The sequence below is a fragment of the Lampris incognitus genome, chromosome 5 (assembly GCF_029633865.1).
Source record: "Lampris incognitus isolate fLamInc1 chromosome 5, fLamInc1.hap2, whole genome shotgun sequence".
Lineage (NCBI taxonomy): Eukaryota > Metazoa > Chordata > Actinopteri > Lampriformes > Lampridae > Lampris > Lampris incognitus.
In genome coordinates this window covers 29,551,542-29,567,947 of record NC_079215.1, presented here as the reverse complement: position 1 = coordinate 29,567,947, position 16,406 = coordinate 29,551,542, and the positions used below count along the sequence as shown (strand labels likewise).

Genomic DNA, 16,406 nt, shown 5'->3' with positions numbered 1-16,406 from the left:
CCAGGTTTAAGTGAGGCAGAGGAAATCTAGGTTACTGTCAGTTATAAATTCATTCAGAATGAGGCTTTTGTTACTGAGTGATGAGTGTTAAGCAAAGCCAGTTTCAGATGACATTGCTTTGCGATAGCTTGTGAGGACTGAGGAATGGGACAGAGATTGGACAGATTCACATGTTGTTTGTTGTGGTGACATAATGAGGATTCTGGTAGCACAGATTTCAGATTACATTGGTTAAAGTCCCCTGCCACAATTGAAATGGCTTCTGGGTGCAAGTTCTCCTGCCTGCTAATGGCTCCACACAGTTCATTCAGCACCACTGTGGCAGCAGTTTGTGGTGGTATGTAGACAGCAGTTAACAATATGCAGGGGAATTCCCTTGGGAGATAGAATGGTCTGCACCTTATTGTTAGCTGTTCCAAAACTGGTGAACAAGACTGAGAGACTATTCCACATCAGTGCACCATTAATTGTTAACAAAGAAGCATACATTGCCTCCTTTTACCTTGCCAGTAGTTATCATGGAACGGTCCATACGGTGCACAGAAAAAACCTCTGGTTGTATAGCCGTACAAATCAAGTCAAGTCAATTTTCTTTGTACAGCCCATTATCACAAATTACAAATTTGCCTCAGTGGGCAGTGTATTAGGCCCCTGCCAAGTCTCTGTAAAGTAGAAAACACAACAGTCCTTCATGTCCCTTTGAGAACTGATTCGGCAATGAAGTTCATCCAGCTTGTTGTTGAGGGACTGGATGTTAGAAAGCATTGTGCTGGCAATCAGGGGCCAAGTAGGATGCCACTGTAGCCTCACCAGGGAGCCACCTCGTTTACCTTACCTCCGGCAGCACTGTCCGCAACCATTGCTCCTTGGTAGTACCTGTTTGTTGTAGGTCGCTTTGTGGAAGTCCCGCGGCTTCCAGCTGTTGGGGACATCTAAGCGTATGTCCAGTAAAGTCTGGCGATCACAGGTAATGTTGCACTTGCAAGACGCGTTTTGTGCAATGAAAGCGACATATAACATGAAAACAAACAACAACTCGAGAACAGCTCATGAAGAGTCGCCATAGTATGGCGCCATCTCCGGGTTTGTGCTGGGTTGCCATGTGGCAGGGAGAGACTGAAAGATTAACCACTGTGGTAGCAGGACGACAAAGTTACACTGTGAATCAGCCCTGGAAGTCCTGGAGCTAGCAAAAGAGGGAACTTCTTGGCAGGTAAAACGATGAGCTGATCTGGAGATGCTGATCTAGTGAAAGTATTTGGATTGGAGGATAAATGGGTAGCATGTAACCACAAACTCGCAGGACAACTTTACTGGCCAAGTTATAGCAACAAAGGCATTGATTAAACGGCAGAACTTAGGTTCAAAAACGGAGCAGCAGCCAAATGCACCAGCGTCCACCACATTTAAAAGTAACAATTGGGCAGTGTCACATGGCATTGAGCAACAAGGTATCATGAACATCGAAAAGTCTGGTAACACATCAGTCACAAGCAAGCAACCAAACACCTTCTCTTTTCTGTCTCCTTCATTCCTTCCTTTATTTCTCCCTATTTTAATTTAATTGCCATCTGAGCTTCATCTCTGCCTGGTAGCATAGACAGATGACCAGATCCACTCTGTATTCACACACATCATCACATACGTATAAGACTGGCAGGTATGTGACAGAGAGGGAGGAGGGGGGGACTGTGTGTGTAACCACACAAACACTACATACTCGAAGCTGTCATTGTCGTAACTCTTTTTTTCATTTCAATCGTCTGTGTCATGGTGTTTCTGTACCTTCTCCTCTTAAGACAGCCTGAAACTGGACCTCTTCTATTGTTAAGCTGTTTGTATGCAAACGATGATAAATAGATCAGTTCCCTCAGAATTTATTTTCTCTTTTTGATAACTGGCCCTAAAAGCAGGTGTATAGTTTTAAGTTCTACCTGTTGGCCCCCTCTTCCAGCCAAATGAACCAAATGAACTTCCCCGTTATAATGATAATCACCCTTTTTCTTTTTGCTGTCAGTGCTGCCTTAGGCTTTTGTAATTCTGTATCAAACCACAGTCATGCCAATAAAGCCTCACTGAACTATTCTGAACTGAACAGAGAGGGAGACGGGGGGAGGGGGGGAGAATGGATGAAAAAGTGAAAAAGTGCATGTGTGTGAACCAAAGTCACCTGTGGAGGAGGAAGGCCGTCCTCTGTTGAATCGTTCCTCCTGAGGAAGAAGATAGGAGAAGCTTAGTTGTCCTACTGTATCAAGAAAGGAACCAGCCACACAATCAATCTGCTGCCTTCTATCTAATCAAACTATGATAAAAGCTTTTTGTGACAGAAGCAGCTTTGAGATCTTGTGAAGCCTGTGAAGAAAAAGGACACTGAAGATATGCAACCTGAACCTTTGTTCCCTTTCTATACCAGTCAATCAGATAAACATGTCTTTAATATATGTATAATAGTATAGTAAACAGAAACGAAGAGATAACAGATAATGGCTGCTGGTATCAGCCAGAAGACAATCATCACATGACAACTATTTGACTAACAATTGTTGAAACCTTATTGATGTAAAGACTGGGATGGCCACTGATTCACCTGCTGAATGAGATTTTTACAAGGCTTCAAAAGGAACCAAGTTGTGATTTTGTGTTTCTTACCATTTCTCTATTGACTCCATGCCGTTTTCTTCAGGTCTCTCACATGTACTAGACATACCGAGGCATTCTGTTAGCTGGAAATAGACACAAAACATCAGGATGCTTCACACTCACATACACACTACATGCTGGTTTAATTAAGTATGATACACTTGGCGTTACAGGGCTATGACAACCTGCGGTGCATTTAAAATATCTTTTGATAATACTGTCACTTGTATGGACAATCCGTGTACCTTGTTGCCCATCCATCTCTGTTTCAGCAACAAGAAAACAAGAAAACTAATGGAAACTGGTCTCAATTTCAAAGTTCACAAAGTCAATTTCCGATTAAGTTCCCTCACGCAAAGGCCTCAACAGTTCTGCATTATTCATTAACTATATTAGAGTTTATTTAGGAAATTAATTCCAGTGTTTGAAATTGAGTCTTGATAGATAAATTTATATTCTGATGGGAGAGTGTCTCTTTTTTTTTTTAAGGAAAAAACTGTCCTCTTTCATGTGTCTGTAAAACCTAGTCCATTTGTTTCACCACACAATCACCATACAATGTCTTTAGTCTCCTGGTTGCAGATTTGATTTGGTTGTTGCTTGGGACTCCTTGGATACACAGCTGTATTTCTGACATTTTTTTGGGGGGGGGGGGTTTCCCCCTTTTCTCCCCAATTGTATCTGGCCAACTACCCCACTCTTCCGAGCCGTCCCGATTTCTGCTCCACCCCCTCTGCCAATCTGGGGAGGGCTGCAGACTACCACATGCCTTCTCCGATACATGTGGAGTCGCCAGCCGCTTCTTTTCACCTGACAGTGAGGAATTTTGCCAGGGGGGACATAGCACATGGGAGGATCATGCTATTCCCCCCACTTCCCCCTCCCCCCTGAACAGGTGCCCCAAACGACCAGAGGAGGCACTAGTGCAGCGACCAGGACACGTACCTACCCGCAGACACAGCCAATTGTGTCTGTAGGAACGCCCGACCAAGCCGGGAGTAACATGGGGATTCGAACCAAAGATCCCTGTGTTGGTAGGCAATGGAATAGACCACTACACTACCCGAACACCCCCCCCCCCCATTGTGTGCTATATTGATGGAGAAATCAGAGTTTTCCTGCTCACAGTCTTTCGCACAGCATGTACACATACCAGAATGCATGTAAGCCTATGTATCGTTGTCAATAAAATCCTCTGCGCTAGTGTTGTGGGATGTCATTTCCATTATCAGAAACGTTGCTTAGCCGAAAGAAAGAGGACGTGTTTTTTTAACAGTGCGTTTAAAGTAGATTAGAGTATCAGAAACCTTGCTAGGCTGTATTTAGTTTTTAACGGCTGCCAACTGACATCATGACACGTCATTTGGTGACTGAAAAAAAAAAAACTCGGTTCCACTGCCGCCCCAATGATGCAGAACCTATCAGGAACGACTGCAGATGTTTTTCATGTGCTCTACCTGTCGCAGATAAACTGAGATAAGGTTGAAAATTGGTAAAACTTTAAGTAAAGTTTGAGATACGATGTAATCAAAATACATAATAAACTGAAATAATATGGTCACTCTGTCTCCAAATGTGCAACTGTCTCATGAAACAGTTCTATGGGAACATTGTTCATTGACAGGAAGACTGCCAGAACCGCTGGTCTAACTGCTAGCCCATGCAGATCAGTGGTTCCGACAGTCTTCCTGGCTGGCGTTGGTTCTCTGGACAGTGACATTTTTGGACTGCATTACAAATTTACTGAATGGACTGTGTTGTTGACTGTTTTTTTTTCTTCTTCTTTGTTCTCTTCATTTTTGTATGTTTTTGGTGGTGTCTGGTGTCGTTTTCTTTTGGATATGTGTTTTTTGTCTTTTGTGTTGCACTGCTGTGGGCTGGGAGAAACGAAATTTCGTCTCTTTTTGTGTATGAAATTACATGAATGAGATGACAATAAATTGTTTCCGATTCTGATTTCTGATTCTGATTGTTACAATCATGGATTGGCAATAAGAATCTAAATGCAGTTATTGTAAATCAGGCTATAAACTTTAATAGTATGGAATCGTTAATTAATATCACCAGAAATCAATTTAACAGTACTTTGATAAAGGAAGAATTTCAAAATGGGTAGCCAATTTCCTTTAAATTTCTAACTAGTGTATATAATGGTCTTGGAACAGTAGATGAAATTGATTTTGACACTCTTCTAAAGCAAAGACAAAATCAAATATGCAGCTCATGAATCAGATTTCCATAACGGATCCGTCGAGGCCCGGGTTACCAACGACCGCCACTGGTACTGTTGGCCAGCAGGGTGTCGGTGGAAACTATGCTACTGTTGGACGAATGAGAAGGAGAGGGGGAAGGCATGTCCAGAGGCAGTGGGAGAGGAGGAAAGGTAGGAGTGTGGAGGTGAGAGTCGGAACTTTGAATGATGGCACTATAGGGAGAGAGCTGGCTGATATGATGGAGGGAAGGAAGGTAAATATACTGTGTGTGCAAGAGACCAGGTGGAAGGGGAGTAAGGCCAGGAGCATCGGAGGTGGGTTCAAACTTTTCTACCATGGTGCGAATGGGAGGAGGAATGGGGTAGGGGTAATTCTGAAGGAAGAGTATGTCAAGAGTGTGTTGGAGTTAAAGGCAGTGTCGGACAGAGTGATGAGTATGAAGCTGGAAATCGAAGGTGTGATGATGAACGTTATCAGCACATATGCCCTGCAAGTTGGGTGTGAGATGGAAGAAAGAGAAAGAACAATTCTGGAGTGAGTTGGATAAAGTGGTCGAGAGTACCCGAGGAAGACAGTGGTGATTGGAGCGGACTTCAATGGGTACGTTGGTGAAGGGAACAGAGGTGGTGAGGAGGTGATGGGCAGGTATGTTGTCAAGGAGAGGAATGTGGAAGGACAGATGGTGGTGGATTTTGTGAAAAGGATGGAAATGGCTGTGGTGAATACATATTTCAAGAAGAAGGAGGAACACAGGGTGACATATAAGAGTGGAGGAAAGTGCACACAGGTGGATTATATCTTATGTAGGAGGCGCGATCTGAAAGGGATTGGAAACTGTAAGGTGATAACAGCGGAGAACATAACTAGGCAACATTGGATGGCGGACTGTAGGATGACTTTGGAGATCAAGAAGAGGAAGAGCGTGAAGGCAGAGCCAAGGATCAAATGGTGGAAGTTGAAGAAGTTGTGTAGAGTTCAGGGAGGAGTGAAGACAGGCACTGGATGGTAGTGAAGAGTTGCCAGATGGCTGGGCAACCACTGCAGAAATAGTGAGGGAGACAGCTAGGAAGGTACTTGGTCACCGGATGCCCTTCCTGACGCAACCCTCCCCATTTATCTGGGCTTGGGACCGGCACTAAGAATGCACTGGCTTGTGCATCCTCAGTGGCTGGGTTCTGATGCAAAGACAAAATAAGAGTACGAAATTGAAGCATAACTGTAGTTCAATGATAAGGCTGAGCCTATAATTTGCGTCATTTGCTCTGACCCAGCCTCTTTCTTTTTTCCATCCCTTTTCATTCATCCAATCAGTGCTTTAGTTTCCAACTTACTATCGTGCCCAGGCCCCCAGAATCAGCCATAGTAGTATGGTAGTATGGGACCACATGACTTACTTGGAACTCCAAGTAAAATTGGCAAATAATTGGCAAAAATTTTCTCAATTATAACTGTTTCTATTCTTAGACCCTTTACCTTCGGTAAATGTTTCTTTTCTCATATAAGCTAACATCGATCCGGTTACGGGCCTTTGTTTTAATTGTTACAAATGCGCTGGAGGCTGGCTCAGACAGGTAAGTAGTGCTGAATGGGAGGATAACCCTTGTAACTAACTAACTAATGGCATGTTTTACCAGTCTGGGTGCAACAGCATGTCCTTTGACTACGCAAAACATTTTGTATCCATTCTCCCGGAAATATTTCTTTGACATCAAAACGTTTTGAAAGTCAGCAAGCTCATCTGCACAGCTGAGGTATTCCACATCCTCGAGGCTGGAAATGCAGAGGTCCATCACCCACGATTCCTTTGATAAGTACTCGTCAACATTGGCAAAACGTGAGTTAATTTCCTCCCAAAGCAACTTCATGTGCCGGGTAAACTCTGTGCGTAAAGACGCATGCTCACTGCCACCAGACTGTGGAAACTGTTGTAGCCCCCCTTTTGACATTTTCCCAACTCTGTACTCCAGTTTTCACACGAAAGTGTTAAGAGCGTTTTTGCACTGCATGACGTTTGAGTCAAGGTCCTGCATCTGCTTGTTTGTCTCATCGTAGAGAGTAAATGTGTCTGCTAGGTATGCCGTTTTGATCCAAAAAGGCATCAGTCAGCTGTTCGCACAGTGGTTGATTGCGATCTTGAAAGAATTCCTTTTTTTCCTGCAGTTCCATAAAACGCACAAGCACTTGTCCACACGACAACCAGCATACCTTTGTGTGTAACAGCAGAGTTTGACGCACTTCATCCTCACACAGCTAGGCAAAGAGCTTCTTAATAGGGCGAGCCTTAATGAAGTTTACAACTTTAACAACAGTTGCCAGGCTGTTACCAAGGTCTTCCAAAAGATTTCTACTGGCCAACGCTTGCCAATGTAGCATGCAGTGGAAAATTTCGCACCCAGGGGCTTTTTCCTTCATCCATTCCATTCATTATCCAAACCACTTATCCTGCAATCAGGGTCGCAGGGATGCTGGAGCCTATCCCAGCAGTCACTGGGTGGCAGGCGGGGATGTTAAACCTACAGTGCTGAAGTTTATCTCCCCCTTCTGGCAATGAGAGTACTTACTTCTGTATTTTCAGCGCGCTCCAAAGAGGACAGGAAAAGCTACAACAATGGATATTGGCGTTTGTCCTTGCTGTCGAATACTTTCTTTTGACTTCAACCCTTCCTCTGAACTCACAGTTTCTTTTTTCTCTGGAGCATCAGAAACTTTTCTTGGGTGCTTCATAGATTTTTTTCCATCATAGCTTCCAAGCACAGAAGCTTTCTGGCAGAAAGCCCTGAAGGCAAGCCAATCAGAGGCATGCTAATGCTTTCGTCACACGGAAGTTCAGCTCTGGCAAAGCAATCATTTCTGGTTGATGCAAAATGCATCACTACGCATCACTTCTGGTGCGCCAGCACAGGAATGCAGTGCAGGAATGTCACCCCAGACACCAGATTTAAAATTCCAGTATACTGCGAAATACAGAGAGATTTACCTGGCGTTGATAGACTTAATCATCATTGTGTGAACTCGTTTGGCAAGGGCTTGAATGTCACAGACATTAATTTTTTTGTAAAAGTCCTGCATTCTAGCTTTAAATCCCTTGTTTTTGCCTATCATCGCTGCAGTTCTGTCAGTGCAGGATGCAACAAGATTCTCATAGGGCAAACGGTTGAATGGGAGGTAAGAGTCCACAGCCATAAAAATATCTTGGCTTATTGTTGTGGCTAGATTGGTAGACATAAGAATGTCTTGTTTCAAGTTATCATTGTGAATATATTGCACCTAAATGATGAGTACAGACTCATCTGACACTGTTGTCATTTCATTCAAATGAATAGTAAAGGGAACATTCCCGAGCTTATCGTGCAGTTGGTTTTGCCAATCTCCGTTCATTTTATCAGTTCTGTCTTTGACAGTGTTGTCAGAGAGTGGGACAGTTTTCACAGTATCCACCACCTGTGGGCCACACAGCCTCTCTACAATTTTCAGCCAGGTGGGTTTGATTTAGCTGCTCTCCAATATTATGTGGCTTTTTAGCCTTGGCAATTAATAGCAAACACCCAAATGACGCTTCTGTGGCTCTGTGTAAATCGCTACCTGCTCTTTCAAATGCTTTCTGATGTATGTGGATCTTTTTGATTGTGTAAACTGCTTTTTCCTCAAAAAATTCCTGACTTTCACCAAATAGCCTCCTGGTGTTTTGTTTCCTGGTGTCGTTTCATGTCGCTTTGCTTCATGATGTCATTAGCTAGCTTCTTGCCACAAATGACACATTCTGGCCGAGACCTGTCTTGTCCTCCAATAAAACCAAAGTTAAAGTAACTCTTGAGATATAGCCTTACTTTATTTTTTGATACTGATGAGTCATCAGCACTTTTACATTTCTCAGACATGTTAAGCGTAAACCATTGGTGATTATGTGTGTGGTGGGAGTGTCGGAACAGTTGAGATGCATATTTTCCAAACAGCACGTCTCGGTTGCTTTCGAACCCCAAAACACACTGTGCCCAGAAATTGGTCCACCCCAAGGATCAGATCCTCCGGCACAAACAGAGCAATATGGTATATACACTGTTAAGTGCTGGGAGGATTGCCCTGACTTGTACATTGGGGAAACTAAACAGATGCTGACCAAGAGGATGGCACAACACAGAAGAGCTAACATGTCAGGCCAGGACTCCACAATCCACACCGGGGCGGAAATCTGATATCAACTTTGTAGGGGGCAATCAAACCATGTGATGTAAAGGACAGGGGATCACGATCTTTTGAAACTTAAATATGCACTATTAAGTGTCTATACTCAGCACAGGTGCTTTCGTTGTGTATTATTAATATTATCGAAATTACATAGTGATATACTGTGATATACTGTTTATAGTGATATCCTGGGGGGATATATATCATATTTTTCCCAGGATGGGGGGGTCGTGTCCCCCCCGTCCCCCCCGAGATTTCCGCCTATGATCTACACCCATCTACAGGCCAGTAGCCACTCTTTCAAGGATGAGGATGCGCACATCCTTGATAGGGAGGAACGCTGGTTTGAACGGGGAGTCAAAGAGGCCATCTATGTGAAGAGGGAACGACCATTCCTGAACCAAGGGGGGGACCTAATAGTACAGAAGGCTGTAAACAGATGGTTGGATGATAGGTCACACAGCACAGAAAAGTATACGCTGTACCATGTTTAAGTTTACTGTACACAACTACACCACTGGGACTAATCCCGATGATATTTTAGGTCGTTTATTAATGCAAGTATTTCTGGTAATATGAAGCTCACATTCACACATCCTGCTTCCCATTTACACAGACCCAGAGACCTTCTCCAGTTTAAGTGCCAAACCACTGCAGTCAGCTAGCCACTCAACATGCCACCTGCTCTGCCAGTAGTAAAGAAGCCATTGCCCGCAATCACATATGTGTGTCAAAGTATCATGTGTCCCCTTTGCTCTTATATAAGTAGGCGGCAAAGAAGAAAAATACATCTAAGATCTGAGAACTAGTATCTTTGATGTGAAACCACAAGTCTATTTCTGTCAATCCCAGGTGACAGCATCGCCCACAGCTGAGTTTTACATTGATAGAAATAATTTACAAGACCAGTGTGTATTTGTTAAAAAAACATCCAACATGCTTACAATCAAACAATGTAAATTTAGCATGAGAAGACTGCTTAAAGATTGGCTCATATTACTTAAGGCAAACCCCTTCCCGTCCTGTCCTCACCATAACTTTGAACTCTCACTCTCAACATAGTAATTATAGCTCTGACAACTTCCTAATTTGTGTGACTCACAGCATCTCTAACTTGTTGGCAGGCATCAAGTAGCTAACTGAGTAATGTCACTCTGTTTATACTGGTTCACTGTGTATGGATATGGAAAAATACATCAACGCTTTCATCGGCAAGTGAACCCTACACCTAGAAAAGCAAGACTATACAAACTTCAGTAGATGCATAAAAAATAAAAAGAAAGACGAGAAAGTGGGACAAACAATCTGCAGTAAAGATTACTGCTGTAAAAACTGCACATTCATACAATGTTCTCTACAAAGCATGTCAGGAACATCGCACCAGCTTAATGACTTAGAGGGACAATTTCTTTCTGGTACTCATATAAAGAGGATAAAAGCTATCACTAATTGCAGTTTTTCTACAAAAGCTTAGCATTAACCACAGGATGCTGCCTGTAACATATTGACAATTTTCCCTGCTGTTATTTTGCATTTTGCCACTGAACAATTTCTTTCCATGAGTCATACAAAAAGGATGATGGGGGGGGGGGGGCATGCTATTAAAAAAAAAAACCAAAAAAACCCAGATCTGTTCAAAACACAGATGCACTACAAAAAGACAGAAAAATTACATTGTGAGGAAAAAAAAATACACCATATTTGTCAAAATATACCAAAGTGAAAAAAGCACACTTTGGGGAACCACCAAAATTGTACTCATATGTATACTATTATTAATTATTAGTCATTAATATTTAATTTTCACAGTGAAAAGAATACGTATTAAGCCAGTTTTATTTAATGTAAAAGTATCAGCCTGTACTATTTTTATTACCTTTCACCAAAGTACAAAATGTATTCAACAAGTCTAAAAGTACAAATTTAAGTACACCGTTCTCAAGTTTACCTTTTTGCCAGTACATCAAAAGTAAAATAAGAATACAATAGCTTATTTTTACTTTGAAAGGGATATGCTAAAAGTGCACAGCGCAAAACTTTCTTCTAGGGGCAAGTTTAATAAAGATTATTAAATGCCCAATCTGTGATTTGACAATATGAAATTAGGATATATTGAGATATATTTACATACATACATATATTTACAGGAGCAAGTTCAATGAATTCTATTAAAGGCCCAAACCTGCAATTTGAGCATATACATTTTGTTATATTTACATAGTTATAGATGGAAAATAAGCAGTGTGTGTCTTTCTCAACCTAGCATGACTGAAAATATGGCTTAGTTTTAGTTCAATATTTACAAACATTACCGATGTAAACAAACATTTTACAGCATAGATTTAGCCGTTGTTTAGTGTGTCTTTGTATCAAGAGACCTGTCAATCAATTTGGGACTGATAGCAGGTTTCCAATCCTGTGTTTTGTATCTTGCCGCTTTATTTACATTCAAATTAAGGATTGTACCTTTAAAAAAAACAAAACCATGTGCTCATTTGGGAAAAAGTGACAATGCAATGCTTACCAAGTAAACAAGCAGAGATGAATCGAAGTGAATGAACGATATTAAGTGGAAGACATCAAGACCAAAAAATAAAAGTAGAGGAAATACTCAAAAATAAGACAGTGAAGAAAAGGAATCAGAGAGCAGAGACTGAGAGAATGTTGGCACAGACGTATAAAGAGACGATGAGGGATGACTCACCGCATGGCCTTCCTGGACGTCAGTGGTTTGTGCCAGCATTGGACTGTGTTTAGATCTACTGGGCTGAGTGTCTGTGTCCTCCCCTGGCAAGTCAACAGTGCTAATGCTAGCTCTACCAATGGATGGGATATCCTCCTTGTCGAAGTCTGCTCTGAGGGCAGCCGCTCTGTTTTTTAAGGTGAAAAGAAAGAGGTTTAGAAATCAAAACCCTCACTACCTCTGATTCTCCACTGAGTTTCAGTCAGGGTGACACTGTAGCCATTGCCTCAGGGAAACCAAATGCCAAGGTCGTCCTGGGAGCTCATTTACTTATATCTTCTTAAGCAACAACTACCCTGTTTGGTTTTGGTTTTAAGTCTATTTACCATGTGCCACGCTCTTATTAATGTTTAGTGTCGCTTTGAAATCTTCTAATCCACCTGTCACTGTCTCTTCCGCACTTTTCCATGTCTCTATCAACATGGATTAGCGTTGTTCTGCTAAGCCATTGTTATGTCTATGAACAAGCCTTTACCCCACGATAAATTCCTTACAAAGGCCCGCAGCCACCAAAAGGCCAATAAGAGGCATTAAAGGGAAACAATCACGATTTTAAACATTATCTCTCAATACATGTTGTATGGATAACATTCCATTATCAGCCATAATACTGAAGAATCTTCTGTCTCTGAAACGCCACTGAAATTGTGCAGAAAATTGTCCCCCAGTGCCATACCGATAGGTTGCATTCTAAAAGAAACTGTGAACATCAACGCTACATACAGCTGTATAATAACAATGCTACATGTGGTATGTGGTGTTATTTGCATTTTCATATACAATGCAGACTTATCTCATATCTATGATGTTGTTTAGTACTGTTAGTATTAATTTTAGGTTTAGTATTGTTCTGATCTTGAGGTCACTGACCTCTACTATCTATCTATCTACCTCTGTTTATGTCTTTTTTTACCCTCTTTGCTGTTGTCTACACCTGAATTTCCTTTCAGGGATGAATACAGGTCATCTTATCTTATCTTATCTTATCAGCAAACCAGAAAGGAGGTTCATCACATTCACAGATTGTTCGCCAGCAACATCAGTGTCATGGCTGTTTTATCCCTACAACATAAACATATAGATAATGTTGAAAATTGTGGTCATTTCCTTTACAGTCACTGCACTCAAACCCTAGGTTAGCAGTGGCACACTATTGTGCTTAATTTCAGTACTTAGTATATTCCTATTGTAATTTGACTGGCACCTTCGACATTGGCGAACTGCCCCCTCGTGTGAGTGCCATACTCCCTTCCAATTCCAAGACGATGCAAGCCACCATACCTGCTACTTTGGTGGCGTGTCCTGCCCTCCTCTTGCTGCTCTCTCCGGTGGCGACGTCTTTGTCGTGCGGTGGGCATCACCAGGGGGCACGGGGACAGCTCCGAGTCCTCTAAGCTTTGGTCTCCCATGGGGTTAACATCAAAGAGGTGCTGCTCCACGGCTGACCGTATAGTCCTGTCCAGAAAGCTAAGAGAGGGAGTGAGGACAGGGAGAGACACCAGAGTTGAAACATATCCTGCGTTATGCTGTGCTCCTCGTAGGGACGCAGGACAATATGAGATATTCTTTCAGCAGCCACTGAGGGAGTGATAAGCAGTACAGAGCAGAACACTGGCCTTACTGTAAATAATTTTAACACTTTTACCATTTTTGCATTTGATTGTGGCAATTGTACGACATTCCACTTACTTTGCCACATCCGGTCTGCAGTGAATGGGGGACAGGTGAGTGCTGGAGAGAGAAACGGTTTAAGAGTCAAAACAGGCTGCGGGTGTGAGAACGTGTTAACTTCAGCAAGGCTTAAACCATATGAGGGTTCATGTGAGAGCAAAGCCTGGCTCCAGTTACTACCATTAAGTCTTATATGTGTCTCTGTTTATCTCCATCTTCATCTATTTGGCCCTCAACTCATCTTTCGTTTTCTTCTCACCCTCTAGCTTTCTCTCAGAACTCATACACTGTGTGTGTGTGTGTGTGTGTGTGTGTATGTGTATGTGTGTGTGTGTGTGTGTGTGTGTGCGTGCGTGCGTGCATACCTGCATTTTTGTGTGTTTGTGTGAGAGATGGCATATGCTCAGGTTTCACAGTCTGTTTGTGATATGCCCGCAGGGCCAGTTAACTTTCCCAACTCTCTCAAATTAAACTGCAGTGTTGGCAGAGTTTTGATGCAATGGGAAATCCTTAGTGAAGGAGAGCTGAAGCATTTAAAACTTGGGCGATATGACACTCAATTCACCTCAGAAGGCAAAGGTCAATTGTAGTAACTTTGACCACATGATACAAAACACATCTGCCTCCTTTACTAAGTGCATCTTCATCAACATGCACAGGGGTGACCTGGGAGTTCTCCCATACACATAGGTGTTGATAGTAATAGCACGGCTTAGCTGAGGTCTGCTCCATCAGGAAGATATGAGGATGTGATAATGATTGAGGGGCCAGTGCTGCGTGAAGGTGACATATGCTGTGTATTTTCCTACTGACAGGTAAGCATTATCAAAACTACAGGGAAAGATAACTAATCAGATTAAATGGTGCCAAGACCTGTTATGTGATTATGAAATGATTCAACATTCACAAATTTAAATCCTAAATAGCTGTTAAAATTGTCCGAGGCCTTTCATTGTTTAATGTCTAGGCTCAACTGAAATGGTTAAAACAACAGAGAAGGGTTAATAACTCACTAATGTAAGACTAAAACTGAAACTACTATGCCTCATAAATGTCTGTTATAAATCATTCACACTTCTAGTGTCATGAGAAACATAAAGCCTGACAAATTCCTAAACTTTCCTTTGCTGAAGGGCAAGACAGTCACTCATTTAGCTCTGCCCAGAAACATACCAAACCTTGTGCCAAAGGAAGAGATTTATGATAACCCAGGAATTGGTCAGTGTGGACAAATCATCCAGGCAGACTGCCAAATCTTACATTTCTGAAAATATCCAATTTGCCTGGAAATATTCACAAAGTGTGCTGGAAAAGATTTTCAAGTGAAGGGCTTTAAACCCGTTATTATGGGATAAACTGTCGTTACATTTAATGACAACCAAGAACAAAATAAGCAGTATTATCTATCTGTGTTCATTATGGGAAAATCTAGACTCTGTTATGTCTTTCTGTATCGCATTTAGACTGCTGTGGTACCAAAACAGCTGCCTGCCCCCGCATGTAACACAAGTGGAAAGTGTTATACTGTTGATGATAAATGGAAACAGGTTTTGTACCACTAAGTTATTTATAAATCTGAACCACAAGAGTATGGAGTGCGTTTGGTTTGAGAGAGACTAGGTCTCTAGTGGGTCATGGGTCATAATAATCACTTCACAACAGTGACCAGATATAGCAGAAAGGAGGATGGACTGTCCAAGAGACAAACTAAATGGATGACCACACAGGACAGTGTAATCACCCCTAGAATAGAATGGGAACCTAATGCCAGCTCAGTCAAAAGAGAGAAACACACGCAGGAAATAACTTGGTTATAAACTAAATTCATTGTTATGCAATGATAATGTAACTCAAGTCAAGTCAGATTTATTTATAGAGCACATTTAAGAACGACCCACATTGACTAAAGTGCTGTACAGACCAGAGTAGGGTTGGGTATCGAAAACGGTGCCCATATGGCACCGAACTGAAATATCTCGGGCCTATCGAGTATCAGACTCTTTGGGAAAAAACCGTGCCAAATTTCGATACTTTACGAAATTTGAACGCTATCGATGTGAACGCTATCGCAGTCAGCCAATCAATACCAGCGTTGTTGTACACAGGAGACTGACTGACAAATCAACATGAAGCTATTTGGAATGCGTGTGCATCTCGTGACTGCGTTTGAGTTGAAAACTGGCGGGCAAGATTCAGTGAGCTACTATGTGTTCCAAAGCGTGGCTACACTTTGTAAAAATAGACAGCAAACCTGACAGTAAAATGCAACCGCTGCAAAGCGATCATCAAATGCAAGTATGGGTGTTACGTGTTGTTATTTGATGGCCCCCTACTCATTGTATTATGGTACCAGACGTATTATTGTTCTGTCTAAGGCTTTACGGTACATTCAGATGTGACGTCGCCACGTTCTCTGTGTGCGACAGCGTGTTGTAAGCTTGTTGTAAGAGTCCGTACTCGGTAGTAGAGAGCCAAGAGACCTGCTGTATTTGCCTAAATAAATATGCCTAATGTTAAAGCTAAAGAGAAAACCGAGTCAAGCTTTGCTTATCCTCCATACGCAAGAAGAAGATTGAACATCCCAGCTCAACTTGGAAAAAAAAATGGTGCCAAATTTCGATACTTTACAGTAGACGACATGAACCTATCGCAGCCAGCCAATCACTACCAGCGTTGTTGTACACAGGTGACTGACTGACAAATCAGCATGAAGCTATTTGGTATGTGCGTGCGTCTCGTGACTGCGTTGGTTGGAGTTGAAAACTGGCGGGCAAGATTCAGTGAGCTACTATGCGTTCCAAAGCGTGGCTACACTTTGTAAAAATAGACAGCAAACCTGACACAATAAAATGCAACCACTGCAAAGCGATCATCAAATGCAAGTCTGAGAATACGTTGAATATGATGAAACATCTGATCATGCGTGGGATAAATTTACGAGTGGACAACTGCTC

General features: G+C 42.1%; 1 protein-coding gene across 1 annotated transcript in view; it reads right to left on the bottom strand.

Moving 5' to 3' along the window:
- The window catches only part of fam13a (family with sequence similarity 13 member A), an 89,497-nt gene that overhangs the window by 20,733 nt on the left and 52,358 nt on the right, over positions 1–16,406 (bottom strand). Inside the window, exons 10-14 of the mRNA XM_056280463.1 lie at positions 13,471–13,512; positions 13,063–13,248; positions 11,743–11,908; positions 2,650–2,723; positions 2,171–2,210 (exon numbers count right to left, since the gene is read on the bottom strand). Coding sequence (XP_056136438.1) covers positions 2,171–2,210; positions 2,650–2,723; positions 11,743–11,908; positions 13,063–13,248; positions 13,471–13,512 — 508 coding nt within the window. The remainder of the gene's footprint in view (positions 1–2,170; positions 2,211–2,649; positions 2,724–11,742; positions 11,909–13,062; positions 13,249–13,470; positions 13,513–16,406) is intronic.